This window comes from Trichoderma atroviride, chromosome 6 (assembly GCF_020647795.1).
Source record: "Trichoderma atroviride chromosome 6, complete sequence".
Classification (NCBI taxonomy): Eukaryota; Fungi; Ascomycota; class Sordariomycetes; order Hypocreales; family Hypocreaceae; genus Trichoderma; species Trichoderma atroviride.
In genome coordinates, this window is record NC_089405.1 from 2,547,868 (window position 1) to 2,562,815 (window position 14,948).

Sequence of the window (14,948 nt, forward strand, 5' to 3'; positions counted from 1 at the left end):
CATTCTCACAGGCTAATGACTTTATAGAGTGGCTACTGCCTTTTAATAGATTTATTGAGAATTAAAAACTTCGTTTTTCAATTAATTTCAAGCCATTCAATGTCCTCGTCAAGTGATGACAGCTCAGCGCTACGCATATGGCAAAAATTGTCCGCTTATATCTTCTCTCCATATAGCAGTCATGGTAGTTTTCTTGGCTCCCTCGCAGACTTTGGATCGAGCTATGGCTTACTTTTCCGCGCGCCCAGTTATCAACTAATGCAATTCATTATATTTACTTGAATTCTAAACAGTGTGCAGTAAAAGACAAAATCAGGAGCTGGTTCTATCATTGTAGTATCTCTCTCTGTCCGGGTAGGAAAAATATGTTGCCCCGACAGCAATACCCTCAAAAATGTTCCTATTTGACCCCCTTTGAAGATCCACAGGCTCTCTTACAAAAACAGGTACAAGTTTTAATATAAAACAAAATATCAAACTACTTGAACTCCTCAACTAGAAATTTTCTGCGGGCCAGTAACACTGATAATCCAGGTTGCTGTTTAAGGACAGGTTGCTTCTTCCACACTATCACAAAATACTGACCATGCTTCCTCTACTTGACCCCTCGTCTCAAATACAACTTATTTCCAAAAGTATCTCTTTTCTACCCACTGCCCTTTGGCTGGTGCCAACACAATAATTCGAGGATTGTTATTCTCGTGCCCATTCGTTGTTGGGCCAGCTTCCATCTGCACCCACGACTGCTCCGCCGTTTCCTCAGTACATATATGTACAGGCGTTGACTTGATATTCTGTATTATATCTGTCTTGTGATGTAACATTGCAACCATCTGCGGTATAGTGGCAGCAATCTTACTCAATGGTGCATCCTCGTAATCCATACTAAGAGCGATTTTTAAATCATCTCCGATGGAAAGAGATACATCAGAGCCACAACTTGAAAGTTTTGGCTTCAGGATAGGTGGGTTGAGCCGCCCAATTTCCTTCTGTTCGGTAGCGTCCCATATTTGATGATTTGGCATAGTAAGAGTCGTCCTGATCGATCCATTGATGCCTTGGCCCATCCTCTCCATGATAATTTTTGGTACTTGTCTCATAGCTGCCAGAGGCCGAATCATCGTTGGGGCGCCCTTAATTGCGTCTGTCAATTCAAACAATGTAATAGTCCCGTATCTGCTGTTGCCGTACGTAGCTGAAGTCAACCGCGTGTCAAATCCGCTGAACTTGGATAAATCGAATAGATTTGTGTCGAGGCTCTTAAGCCGTTGCTGACAATTTTCTTCTTCTTCTGAATAATCCGCCGGGAGCAAGATTTCGCGTTCTACTGATCGAAAATAAGCCAAAAAGTCGTCTTTGTGGAACCAGTGCCTGATGAGCCTGGCTAGCCCATCTAACCCGATACCGTTTCCTTTCATTGAGATGTTGAACTTTACAGTTTCGTACAATGCTAGTGTTGTCAGATACTTTTTTTGCATGATGTCTTCTGTTGCGACCAACTGATGGGCCCGAAGACTACTCCAGTCGAAGAAATTTGGACAAACGTTTCGTAGTTGTGAGCGGCGTGCTGTGGAAGCTATTGGAATACTCCGCTGAGATGCTTCCTCTCCTGGATCAGACGGTGTATCACCTTCTAAGGGGGGCACAATCTCGTCTTCGGGGAGATTTCCTTGTTTTTTTGTATGTTTTGAAAAACCTTGACCCTGTTTTTCTGTTCCTCCTGTTCCTTCTGCCATTCCTAGTGCATCAAGCAGCTCCAGAGCACTATTTTGCCTAAGCTTCGTATTGCTCCCAAGCTCTGCGAGCCTTCTCTTAACCTCTTGCAGGTCTGAATATGACGGTACGTGTTTCTGTAATGGATCGGGTAGTCCTTGGAGTTCCACCATCGACGTATCACTATAAGTGGTATCGTTGATCACGGCATCCACTTCGGTAACAGACCCGATAGAGTGTAAGAAATCTAGAGCATAATCTTGCCTAAGCTTCACGTTGCTTCGAAAATGTTCAATTCGTTTCTCAACTTGTCGTCTGAAGACCTCATTTTCCAAATATGGAGCGAAGGCCTCCTGTAATGGCTCACTGAGATCATTAAATCCACTCTGGAGACTGCCAGCACCTCCAGCAGTCCCTACAAAGATTTGGCTAGTCTCGGTAGGTCGTGCCCAGGGATATGTACTGTCCTTTTGGAAATTGTCGCTAGGTGTCTCTGAATTGCTCCCTTTATCTTGAAATTTCAGATTGTCTATGAATAGTTAGTATATCTAGTTAAATAATATTTGTTTTTATAATAGATGTAGTAGATGTAGTAGATGCAGTAGATGCAGTAGATGCAGTAGATGCAGTAGATGCAGTAGATGCAGTAGATGCAGTAGATGCAGACTAACCTAAGGTGATTCTAATCCTCTGCTGAGCCTCAACCTCACTCGAATCTATTCGGGAAAGTATTATTCTCGCACAAGCAGCGGCCGTCATCGCTGCATAGCTTTGCCACTCTTCATTCCCGTGCGAGTCTGAGTAATCGCAGATGCCACGAATAACTAGACATGGAAAGTCGTTCATTAGTCCAGCAGCTTCCATTTCAAAGCAAAGGATATCATCTCTCTTTTCTATAAGTTTGTCGCGAACGGAGGCATCCTCCATTCGTGTATTCGCTGAAGCAATTAGGCCATAGTGGATCTCCGGGCCATCATTTTTGTCCCGGTCATGCCGCTTCACAAGACTTGATGGATCATTGCCGCAAATCGTTGAGCACTCGCCCTTGCCTACCGCCGGGTGAATAACTGAAGATGGGTAGAGTCTGTCAGAGGATGCTTCAGGCTGTAGTATTAACTGGTGGTGAGATGTGGAATTAACTGCTTTATGAACTTGAATTTTGAAGGTATAATCAGGGTTGATTATTGCTCGTAGTGCGGTAACAGCTGTACGCAATAACGCTGGTGTTTGATTTGAGCCCGTTTCGTGGAACTCTTGACTTTGCATGGTCTTCTCAAAGTTATACTGAACGACGCCACCGCTATCATTGCTTGAAATACCCACGACAACGTCGCCGAGGCGGATGTCATGCTTTGAACTGGGAGCACCGCCGCCGATTCCGACCAATAGAAGGATTCTGATGTTGGGGAAATCGCCCAGCAGAGATTTTATAACGTCCGTCGAAGATGACAACGGTCCATATTCATCATGAGTAGGGGCCGCTATTACAATGTTATTGTCTCCAATTCGTCCAAGCTTATAGAGGTTGTTATTATCATGAGGAGATGCATGTTGAGAGTAATCATGCTCTCGGCGTAGAAACGTCCGTGCGACATCGTACTCGACCGGTAGAGTGCAGATCCAGCCTATGGTGTATGCACCTCGAGGAAGCGTTATCCGGTATGGAATATTTGGATCTGTTTTAGGTTGAGGCATGACTATGTTCATTGTTGCCAGCAGTTACTTTCGCAGCAGAACAACTTGAGTGGTATTAGATAATTGCTTGGATTGAGCACCAAACTAATTTCCCGCTCTTCGGGGTAGTAGCAAAGGCGGCGAACCCCAGTAGTTGCATAGCCGTCCAGTGGCATAGATATGTGTGGGATTTCATGGCCAATGAAATCGTGATGTGAGTCGTATCCTACTTCTGGCTCTAGAATCCTTGTTGCGTACATACCTGTAGAGACCACACAATAGAAATGCACGCTCAAGTTTAAAACATAAACACTGTTTTATTAAAGAAAAAGACACCTAGCACCCCAGTTCTGTTATTAAATACTGGACCTTGGTTATAGCTTACAGTAGCAGCAGTAGCAGCAGTACATGTATCCTATTAATGCTATTGATAACTGAAGTGTTGGATAACATTTGTAGAATTCCCGGCGGTGCATTTACTATGTGGCACGCATATACGCTATAGCGCTATTCATCGCCACCGCCATCAGTAAATCGGCCATAAAAGACATCTCGGTATTAAAAGAGGCTCTAGCTATACTTCATAACTCAATCCGAATCCCTCACCGTCAATATACACGGCTGTCGCGAATGCCACATCCTCCGCTCCTTCATCCCAAGAACCGTATTCACCATCGTCTGGGTACCCGACCGCGGCCGCCCCTGGCCTTGCTCTCCATCCGCTTCCTTCTCACTGGCTTCATCCCAGATCTGAATCTCCTCGACCGATGCCGTGAGCTCAAACTCTCCTCTGCAGAGCGCCGTCACACCAAGCACAAAGTCCGTGCTGCCACCGGCTGGGAGCTCTGGCAGAAGCTGCTGCAGTGTACCGTTCCATACAAACTTTCGTGTGTAATCGAGTGCGATATTGACAGAACGGTGGCAAAGTGCCGGTAAAAGTCTCACCAGTGAGCTAATTGGACGGCTTGTTCTATTACTGATTCGCACTCGCACTTGTAGAAACTCATCCACATATGCGACGTTGATGCTTGTCCCGCTGTCATTCGGACGCTCCACAGATACATCTATGCCAATCTCGCCAACCTTGATGATGTCAATCATGCGGGTAGTAAGACGAATGTTTCGAAGTTCAGCAACGCCGTTCCGCCTAGGAACCGCTGTTGTCCTCCAAGTCGCCTTCAAGCTGTCGAGAATCTTCTCCCTGTACCAGAAAGCTTCGCGGTTGGCCCGCTCCATCTCGGGCGAGATTTTGCTCATGCTTACCACAAACTGCCTGTTCTTTGAGGGATTGAGGCTGGGGATTGAAGCATGAGGATCCTCGAGGTACACCCGCCGGACGGGTATTATAATTCGACTCGTCTTGCCGGGGAGGATGCCCTCTTCAACAGCCATGCCATCTTCGTTTTCAATATGAACTGCCATCTGACTAGGCCAGGCATTTCGCAAGTCAACGGACAGTAGGCAGTATTCGTCGGGCTTTACAGGCTTGGTGCCTCCCAAGCGCTCCCACAGCGGCTGCGGGATCAGGCCGTGCATGGGAATCACATCGATTCTTGCCATCTCAACGCTTGCGTTGACTGTAACCGTCAAGGGCAAAGATAGCTGCCGTGTGTAGAACTGCTCTGTAATCTCGTCTCGAGGAGCTCCGAGATACGTATAATCGATTTGGATTGTCGCATGCGTCAGCCCTGGCTTGCCAAGAATCTCAAACTCGAACGTTGCTTCGCCTCCCGGAGCAATGTTGCGGTTTTGATTAGCCTTTGGAAGCCGTAGAGCTTGCTTCTTAATAAGTATCAGTTCGTATTCATAAATCTCTGCTGGCGTAGCTTCCCGATTGGCAAGAGCTGTTTGGAGAGGTTCCTGTGTTGAGTCTTTAAAGGAAAAGAGCATAAAGTCGACAGGCGTCGTAGATTGGTTTTGCAGCGTGACGGAGAATATCTGCCTCTCACCCTCCAAGATCATGACTGAAGATTGCGGAAGGGTCGTTGACTTGACCGTCACGAGGGGCTGAGGCTCGGTGACGTTGAGATCAAGGGTAGCTGGCTCTATAGGCATGTCATGGTATTTGCCTGACATCAGAGGAACAGAAACCGATGCGATGCCCTTGACCTTGATTTTGTCTTCTTGGTAAGGTTTCCAGTGCTTGGGGAAGACGGCGAATCTTCTCTCTCTGCAGCCCCTTACTTTAATAATTGCCCCCGTTACTTTGATGGACCCTGATTCCTTTGCTAGACCTTGCAGCCGGACAGCCTGTGTTCGATAAGGACCGATGATGACGCTATCAGTCATGGCTTCGAAATCGACGCCCTCCGTCTCTAGCTTTATACTTTCTATATCCAACTCAACATCATATACGTTTTGGATCGTCACTTTAAATTTCGCAGGCTCGCCAGCAACCAGATTCGCGGCAGCTGCATCATCCGGCTCCTGTAGGAATGAATTGTAGATGAAGGGGTTAGCATCCTGAGACGCTCGAGTCGTCGTCGCGCCCGGCAAAATGCTGCGAGCGTGGGGAATAGGAATCCGGGTACTTGGGAGCGGCTCCAACTTGATATCTCGAACGAGAAACTCATCCCAGAATTCGGCCGTCAATTGCGACATGCCCAATCTTTTGACAAGATTCGAAGTCCTTGAAATGTTGCTTATCAAACGGACCTGCTCATCTCTATAGATCTTGGGGGAGGCATCTTCACGACGAGGGCCCGGAGCGACACCCGATCCAGCAGTGCGCATCAGGTCGCTAGAAAACTTGAGGACTCCGTTAAAGTCCGGTAAAGCTTCTGAGAAGTTGATACAGGCTCGTAGAATGTTGAGTTTGATATCTGGAAAGCCAAAGAATCGCATCTTCATCTGGCCGCGAATTCTGGCAATCACAGCATCGTCAGAGTCGTCAAAGCCTTCCCGAAGCGACTGCCGCCGGGGCTTCGCTCTATCGAACCCAATAACCCCGTAAGACTTGCAAAGGAGCTCGAGAAAAGCTTCTATGCCTTGCTCAATATCTCCTTCAGCCAAATCCAAGGCCATTGCCCCGGTAGTGCCCTGCGGATTAGAAGCTGTCACAGCTACGAGACCCGCAGCGGGATGAACTCCAGCATCCGCAGCCCCGCGCGTTCGTGCTTCGACAAGGCCTCCAATGAGGACGGAAACCAGTTCGCGAGTAACTATGGCTTTCTTTCGATGGTATCCTAGGGGCCCCAGCACAGCTGCTATGCCGCTCAGGATTGAAATTCGATCAATGGTAGTAAGCAATTCCGTGGCTGTGGAAGGAAACGCCTGGAATAGGAGGGTCAGGATCTGCTGTCTTGTCGGCGTTATCAGCAGCCTCGGCGATGTTGTGAGTTCTTTCCCCGTGCCTTTCCCCAGCACAATCATATCAAACGCCGCTTGATTAAGCTTGCCCTCGCAGACATGAAGGGCCAACATTATTTTACTGAATCTGATGGTAGTCTCCGCTAACGGTAAAGGAGGAATGTTTTCCGTTGATGTTTTTGAATAAAGGCCCACAATCCGTTCCAGAAGCTCGGGAAGAAGGGTCTGAAGATATCGAACGTGTCTAGGTGGATCACCGTCCTTTTCTTCCGGCTCCGGTTTAAGAGATGAGTGTTTATCATGAGGAGGCTGACACACTGTCGGGATTTGGAAATTTAGGCCAGACCAGCCGAGAAGCAGTAGGTTCATCAAAATCAGCTCCAATGCTTTCCCGTGCCAGACGTGATCGTTCAATGACTTGGCAGCCGCGGCTCCTTCGCTCAATTCTTTCAAAGAATCGCTCCAGCGACCAGCTTGTAGGTACATTGAGCCTATAACAATGGAAGATCTGCCTTTTCCTTTAAGCCTCCAGCGGTCGTTTGCTGATCCAGGCCCGAATCCCTGCACGGAAACACGGTCGTGGCTCGTGTCTTCGGTGAGATCAGACCTGCTCTGTGTGTCGGGAGATTCCGGTCTCTGACTTGAAGAAGGGCTCGGAAGCTCATCCGCGCTCAGGGGAGGGCTGGATAAATTGCTCTTGAGGGGCGTAGACGGGCGGCCTGGCGTTGAAACGCTTGATCCGGGGCGCTGTGTCGGGACAGGAGGTAGGGACAGTCGCGCGCCTGATCGGTCGCCCATCAAGCCCGAAGCAGAGCTGGATCGCTGTAGGTTCGGCGGAAAAGCAAACTGAGAGTTCCTCCTGGTAAAATTGCTGGTAAAACTTGTTGGCGAAGTAGCGTCCGGGCCCCATGACGTGGTGCTAAGCTGTCTAGCCAGCGAATACCCTCCCGGAGATTCAATCGCCGTCATGGCCTCGTAGGATTTCCCTAGCGTTGTCATCTCAGCTAGTAGCAAGGACGATACGTCGCACATGACCGTCTTCATTGTGGTTCTCTTTGAATCTTCCAGTGGGGGGATCGCCGCCATGCCCTCGGGTATGGGCACTTCCGCCGACGGCGAGACATAGTCGAAGATGAGGACCCGGTGTATGAGGGCTTTGGGATAGTTGTCTCGCAGGTCTTCAAGCTCCTGATACAGCGCTCTGATATTCTTCTCGATTGGCCGGGGGCCCTTTCCGTTCATGGAGGCTCGCTTGTTGATCGTCGCTTCGCCGAGTTCCTGGCCGTCGGCTATCGCGATAACAGCCATTGGCTCTCGAAAGAGGTCGAAAGGGGAGAGGGCGAGATGCGAGGGTGGGGGGACGTGGGCGATGAGGTCGTACAGCATTGCGCCGTCGGGATACGCCAATGGCGAGAACATGTCTGGAGAACCTTTACATCAGTTTGTCTAGTCCCCCAAACACGGCCGTAGCGCATAGAGTCTATATAATGTGTAGGTCTGTACAGCTTCCCCCTCCACCTTCGGCCAGCTTCCTACTTACTCCTATTGGGTCGCCCATCGGCGCTGATGTCTCGGAGCTGGACGACATGCTCGGCCTGCAGCCTCTCGGCAAACGTCGCAAATCTGGCGGCCTTGATCTTTCCGAGGGGGAGCAGCAGCGCCTTCACCCTCGCGGGAGCAATGGGAAGCAAAGGGTCCAAGCTCATTCTAGCATCGGGAGTCGCTCAGCATCGTCCTCAGGGCCGCCTTTGTCAGAGATGCCGCGGGTTGGTCGCAATGCAGGGAGAGTCGGGTTCGTTACAGAAAGGCGATGCGCATATTCCGGCAGAATCTTGGTCGTCGACTGCGCAGGGGCTTGGCGGAGGTTGATATGAAGCCGCTGGACCCTCTCCTAATGAGGTATGTTGGTCTTTGTGTCCACCGATTCCAACAGCTTGTCGCACGTCCCACTCGTGACCCCACTGGGGCAGTTTGCGGAGCTTAATCGTGGGCGATAAGGGATGACGTTGTTGAGATGTTCAGATTGTTTGCATCCAAATAAATGAAAAGTATGCTCCAAAACGATGATAGAATCAGTTGATGCTCTCATATAGGATCAAGAAAAAATTGGCACATAAATTCCAAGGTGTTGTTGATGCCTATCAAATGCGATAAGTCTGGACATACCTCCAAAGCGTGGAGTAATGACTAAGCGCCCAAAGCGGCTAGCGAGACCAACAGGTACAAGAGAGCTCTCTCATGCAGGTACATTTTGGAAATGACACGATAAGTGTCTCTCAGTGGTTTTTTACATCAACTGTTACAAATCCTAATACCCTCGCCAAATCCCTTTTCTGATCTGGCCCTACCTGCAACGAGCAGAGTTGGCTGAAGAGAGGTTGACAGGTATATATGTGATAATGCCGACATCTTCGAAAACTGAGCAAATCAGCTTCGATCATTTCGTGGAACGTGCATAAACGAGAATAAGGACATACGCGACTAATAGATGTACAGACTATATAGTGTTTTGTGATATGTGAGAGATAGCTTTATGCAACCAGAAAGTACGCCGTTGGCTAGTGCTCAAGGGAGCCAGTTCAACATGAGTTTCAGTGAACTACCCAATCGACGAAAAAGGGATCATCTGATGATAACGACCAACATGGTCTGCCCAAAGGAGGCATGGGCTCCACGTGGCGAGTCAGTCACACTGCATCATGCTTGGGCCGGCTGCATGATGATTAAAGACAGGGGACGACCGTACCCGACTGGTAGGCTAATAGGCTGTAACGTCTGAAGAGGAGCCGAAGAAGAGCGATGACTCCACGAGATCTGTACTAGTGACCGGTTGATCGGTAAGTAGGCTGGTTGTGAACCGATTGGTTGAGCAGAAGTCAACCAGATCAGGTCAATCAGATCGGTTCACAACGAACCTGCCTGTGGTACGCTCTCTCATACCAGCTTACGAATCGGGCTCTCCCTCTTTCTACACCCAATCGATTATTTTGCAGAGATTGTTATGTTTCAAGCTCATCAGTGGCATCTAGCAACTACACATATAGTGGTGGTGTAACAAAAATGGCGAATGTCATATTAGCCGGGCAAATGGCTTATATCATCACAGATGAACATGACCAAACTGTGTAACCCTTGTTTGTAAGATCCTAGCCTGAATGAACGCTATGGCGTATGGATCTACGATGAGCATGGATTATCTAAAAACGAGTCGTCATAAACGTGAACTAATTATGACTCTTGTGTTGGCAATATGTAGTGTAGGTAGTTGTCAAGCTTGTAGTGTGGGTAATCAAAGTTGCATACAACGAACAAAGTTGGCTGTAGTTACATATTACCCAACGAACAAGCAGAAGCGACCAAGATCAAACTTGAAAATCAACCTTTAGGTTACAATGGAAGCACCTTGGCCTTTCAACTCTATACATTATAAAGAAATGCCTCTTTACGTATTAAGCTCTATCATTACGAACTGCAACAACCCACTGTACAGTCGTGTCAAATAGGGCAAAATACAATAATCACAATCCTGGTAGTTGTGGTAGCGAAACCAGTTGCTTATCATAAACGTGCACCACGAAGCACCACATCTTAGCAACCGGTTGGTAATCTATTACTGATACCTGCGTAACCTCAACTGTGGTTCAAATTATGTAAAGATTTCAACATGCTCGATTACAAAACAAAAAAGAAGAGTGTAAAAACTTGGAACAGGTAATCCGGAAGAGCTCTCCGAAACCCGAACGACCGATCTGAAGATTCATAACCTTCAAAATAAGCAAAGTGGTTTGCTTCATGGGCATCGGGGTCGATCCCGATTTGCTTCATCGGCATCGGGATCGGTTCGGCTGCTGCGGCTACACTGCGGCAAAGAAAACAAATGCTCATGCCGAAAAGAATATGAAACAAGGAAGAGAGAGAAAATTTTAATAAACTTCCAGCCAGCTAGTCATGACACTTCACGTCAAACCCGGCAGTCGCATCCATAGTGCCGTACAAGTCATGTCGAGAGTTTTTTGCTCAATTGTTCTGCCACGTTTTTTTTTCTTGGATAATCCACCAGTGGGTATAGCACCCAGACCCGTATAACCTTTCAAACAAGACCCATTCTTTCTCCAGAACGAGTAATCAGTCTCCTTGGCTTCCCTCACGTTAGCGAAAAGCACTATTTACGGAATGTGGTCCCCACTTGTCAACTTCTTTTGAGGGGGAAACTAGCACAAAGACAGATTTCACGTCAAAAGTCAAGAAATGAAGTCATACCACCAAAAAAAAAAAAAAAAAAAAGGTCTCTAAAAATCCAATGGCACAAAGCTTCCGAGTCATGAGACATAAATAGCAGTCTAGCGAGGGTGTATGTAGCTACTCATGTACATGTATGCATTTGACACAAAAGAATTTTGGGGGAATTCACGCAAAAAAAACAAGGCCCAGATTCAAAAAGCTTGTAAGTGGCAAAAAATTTCTCCAAACTTCTAAAAAAACCACCACACCCCCAAAATGTTCTACCCCAAATAAAACATACGCAACACACGGCCTGGAAGCTAAAGAACGAAACCGAAAAAAAAGGCACGCACAGTGTAAGCTAGCAAAAAAAAAAAAAAAAACACACACATCTTGATTCTGTAAACGCCCGCTAGCAAGGGGTAGAACAAACGAACCTCAAAATCCGATACTCATCACCGATTTATCGGATTTAATTCGCAGAAATCGCGGCCTATGCAACTCAAATGAGGCATATCCCATCATGCTTTAGCATCAATCAAACTCGTCAAAAATGGCATGACCAAAGTCACAAGTCAAAGCAGCTAGCACGCATTAAACGCCCCCCCAGTACCAAGGTACCAAAGCAACACCAGCACGCATATTAAGGAGTGCCAAGGTACTCTAATCGAAGATCATAGCAACACGTAAACAAAAGCGGCACATACCTAAAACAGCATCGGACATCGCTCTTTAGATCCAAGGGTGGGGGGGCCAAATTACTTAGTGTCTCAGCCTCCGTCGTATTACATAAGCCACATGCACTCGTCGTCGTTTAGTCCCTATTCCTCACCATGCACCTCTTGAGCACTTTTCCTACCTATCAAAACGGAGAATGCACGAATACAAGAAATAGGAAAGTGGTAAAAAACGATAGACATCACTTTGCGCAAGTCCGAATCCTTCGCACAAGATAGTCCCCTGTGATTCGTCGTACTGGCAAGCATCTCGCCCGCACTATGTGTACTTAGTAAGGCACTTTCCTCGTAACGGTTGCAAGGAATGCGGAGTATTAATAAGCTCTTCATTTACAGCCCAATCTACAGCCCTATTGGGCGCTGCTATTTTCAGCCCTCCACGTTAGGTGATCTGCAGCCAACCGAAAAAAAAAGGACCAGCCCTGGAGAGCTCGGACCGAGCTCCGGGCTCGGTTATAGTGGGCAAAGGGAGCTTCGCAAGTACCCGAAAAGTACAGGCGAGTCTTTTGCTCTCAATGGGTATCAATTTTCAACAGCCATATGGTGCTGTTGTCGGAAAATGGCAATACATACATGAATGTAGATGCAAAAGCCAAAATACTTCACGCCTTCATACCCAACCGTTACACTACTCCGTACGCAGGCCATTGAGTGGAAAAAATGGAGGCAGACAGGCGGTGTTTTTCTTTCCACCGCATCAAGGCCTAGAGCTCTCCCCCCCCAGCAGGGTACACGCAGCTACCAAACTCATACGAAACGCATCTCATCTTAAGCTTTTTTCCCCAAGCAACTGCAGCGTGGGAATCGGGCGTTTTTAACGCAACACACAAAACGGCAAATTTCGTGCCCAGATCCGGATCGACGTCCATCTCTTTTACGGGTATTTTTTCTTTTTGCATGTGCCGTAGATTTTCATCTCGACGACATGTGTGCAATTGCTTGTTGTAGAATCAATGGCCCGTGTATTGTTGATTCCAGCTAATAGGTGTCTATGGTTGGGTAAATAGAAAAGGGTGTATGTTTTTTTTTTTTTGATCAGTACCGGATTGTGTGCAGCAAAAAAAAAAATTGGCGCTCGGAAGTCAGAAAGCAGAATTTCCCAGAATCCGCAAAAAAAAAAAAAAAAAAAACACCAAGCTTCCCTCTCACGCTCGCTTGGTGCGTTGACTTTTTGTGAAAGCTTTTTGAGATCCCGTATGAAATGTAGAAACCCCCTGAAAAAAAAAATTGATCCTTGGCCTAATTTGTCGCGCTGCTCCGTATGTACTTTTAATAAAATTGCGATCTCCTATTTCTCTCTCATCGTCTTTCCTCTTCCTGTCCTGCTTGGCCAGATGGCGTGGTCGATAGTCCCGTAGCGGGCGTTTGGCTAGCACCACGGTTCCTGTCGTCTCTAGCCTCTTCGGTCAATTCGCTCTCAAAGATGTCGACGGCAAGGCTCGCTTCGACAAAGTCCTCCATTTCCTCCGTGACGGTCTTTAGTTTCTCCTTGACAGCAAGGGCCCCCTCGGTACCGACAATGTGTCGTGAGGGCGGGTTCTCGTGGCCGCCAATGGCCGTCAGTGCGTAAATGGTCTCGTTGACTAGCTTGTCGATGGAGGATGGTGGTAATTTGGGATAGCGGTAAAAAATCTCACCCACAGCTTCGCCCGGCTCCAGTGAGACGCTGTCGGGTGACGTAGCGGACATGTCGATATCGGGATTAGCCGGTACCGCCGTGTCAGGATGCGAGTTGAGGACCGTGGTTAGCATTTCGCGGACGCTGGGGGCCTCTGCAAAGCTGCTGGCATAGGCGGGGATCTGCGGCGCAAAGGCGATGCGGTTCGTGAGCGACTGGATCTCCTTGTTGGGCTGCACGATGGTGACCTTGATGTTGAATGGCGCAATCTCGTACGCGAGCGAGTCGCAGAAGCCCTCGAGCGCCCACGTCGCCGCCGTGTACATGGACATGTGCGGCGTTCCGATGTGGCCGCCGGTGCTGGTGAGGACCATGATGTGGCCGGTATGCTGGGTCCTAAGCTGTGGCAACGCGGCCTTGATGAAGTTGACCTGGGAAAAGAACAGGGTCTCGAACTGGTCCCTGGCCAGGCTCTGGGTGGCGAGATTCGTCGAAAGTTCCTCGACGGTTCCAACAACAGCTAAGAAGATCGGACAAATCTCGCGGTTAGCAACATAATCTGCTCAATCGATCTTCGGGCTCCTCTTTCGATCGATGCTCTCTCTCTCTCTCTCTCCTCTACTCCCTTCGGATTCGGATTCGTCCCCCCCGGAGTAGTCGCACAGCCACGCGCGAACGAATGCATGGGGGTCCAAGTAGTAGCATGGTGTTTTTTTCTTCTTCCTCTCCCTCTGTAGTTCTTGTTCTTTTCTTAGACATACCTTCAGACCTGCAGCACAGCAGGATATCAATTCTTCCAAACACCTCGACGGCCTCGGCAACCGCGGCGCCGCACCCACTCATAGTCCTCCCATCGCAGCGAATTCCGCGGATCCTGTCCTTCCAACCCTCCCGGTCTTTCCGCCCGCTAGTGCACTCGTCGATGAGCTCACGAAACTCGGCACTTCGTTCCTCATGTTCAATCTCCAAGGGAGGGAAGCAGGCCGCGACGCAATCGCCGTGAGATAACAACTGCCGGATCAGACGAACGGTCAAGGGCGACAGCGATGCAGTCAGAAGCCACGTGCGAGGCGAGTTATGGGTCGCTGTTGGGCTCTCTTGGTCAGCCATTATTGATGCTTATTGCTCGTCCCGTCCCAAACATTTTACGAAAGAGACGAGGGGAGGAGGGCAATTGAAAGTGATTGACAGGCCACACACGTGAACATTTGGGTGCAAATGATGTAGAAAAAGAAGAGGAAAATTAGCAGGGAGAAGAGGAGATTGTACTGGAGGCAAAAAGGAAGGAGAAGAAGAGGAATGGGTTATTTGAAATAAGTGATCAGAGCTCGAGCCGGCCGGAGAGTCAGGCAGATTTCAAGCTAGTCCAGATGGTGAAGCAAAGGGAAAGCAAGGGAAATGAAGAGAGAGAAAAAGGAAAAGTGTCTGCCGGCGTGACAGAAAAATAAAATAAAAAGCCTGTCAAGACAGAGCAGAAAAGCAAAGACAAAAGGGGAAGACGAAGAACGAATCAGGTAAAAGCCCCCCCTTGGACTTGGTCAAGTAAATGCCAGTTCCGGCATCACCACGCAAAGAGGGCGTTGTGCTGTATACAGCCCGGGCGATCGCCACCAAGGACTGGGAGAAAAAAAAAGTGTATGTGTAGGGATGAGGTAAGGCAGGCCTCTTTTTTTTTT

General features: G+C 48.3%; 3 protein-coding genes across 3 annotated transcripts; all 3 read right to left on the reverse strand.

The window, feature by feature from the left end:
• Positions 1-506: 506 nt before the first annotated feature.
• TrAtP1_011441 (uncharacterized protein) lies at positions 507-3,467 on the reverse strand. Its single transcript, XM_066115114.1, has 2 exons — positions 2,385-3,467; positions 507-2,242 (listed from the first exon to the last, which is right to left on the reverse strand). The coding sequence occupies exons 1-2, from the start codon at positions 3,418-3,420 to the stop codon at positions 624-626; spliced, it is 2,655 nt and encodes an 884-aa protein (XP_065971212.1). The 5' UTR covers positions 3,421-3,467; the 3' UTR covers positions 507-623.
• Positions 3,468-3,720: 253 nt separating this feature from the next.
• Positions 3,721-8,809, reverse strand: TrAtP1_011442 (uncharacterized protein). Its single transcript, XM_014085016.2, has 2 exons — positions 8,237-8,809; positions 3,721-8,117 (listed from the first exon to the last, which is right to left on the reverse strand). Exons 1-2 carry the CDS (start codon positions 8,400-8,402, stop codon positions 3,976-3,978), a joined length of 4,308 nt encoding a protein of 1,435 aa, XP_013940491.2. The 5' UTR covers positions 8,403-8,809; the 3' UTR covers positions 3,721-3,975.
• Positions 8,810-12,764: 3,955 nt separating this feature from the next.
• TrAtP1_011443 (uncharacterized protein) lies at positions 12,765-14,937 on the reverse strand. The gene is made up of 2 exons (XM_066115115.1): positions 14,034-14,937; positions 12,765-13,792 (listed from the first exon to the last, which is right to left on the reverse strand). The coding sequence occupies exons 1-2, from the start codon at positions 14,380-14,382 to the stop codon at positions 12,954-12,956; spliced, it is 1,188 nt and encodes a 395-aa protein (XP_065971213.1). The 5' UTR covers positions 14,383-14,937; the 3' UTR covers positions 12,765-12,953.
• Between the last annotated feature and the right edge of the window lie 11 nt (positions 14,938-14,948).

Bases quoted from the DNA above. Each gene is read 5' to 3' on its own strand.
- TrAtP1_011441 (XM_066115114.1), bottom strand. From the start codon at position 3,420: ATGAACATAGTCATGCCTCAACCTAAAACAGATCCAAATATTCCATAC. The intron at 2,243-2,384 runs GTTAGTCTGCAT...AACTATTCATAG, and splicing joins GAGGATTAGAATCACCTTAG to ACAATCTGAAATTTCAAGAT.
- TrAtP1_011442 (XM_014085016.2), bottom strand. From the start codon at position 8,402: ATGAGCTTGGACCCTTTGCTTCCCATTGCTCCCGCGAGGGTGAAGGCG. The intron at 8,118-8,236 runs GTAAGTAGGAAG...AAGGTTCTCCAG, and splicing joins CGATGGGCGACCCAATAGGA to ACATGTTCTCGCCATTGGCG.
- TrAtP1_011443 (XM_066115115.1), bottom strand. From the start codon at position 14,382: ATGGCTGACCAAGAGAGCCCAACAGCGACCCATAACTCGCCTCGCACG. The intron at 13,793-14,033 runs GTATGTCTAAGA...CGATCTTCTTAG, and splicing joins GCTGTGCTGCAGGTCTGAAG to CTGTTGTTGGAACCGTCGAG.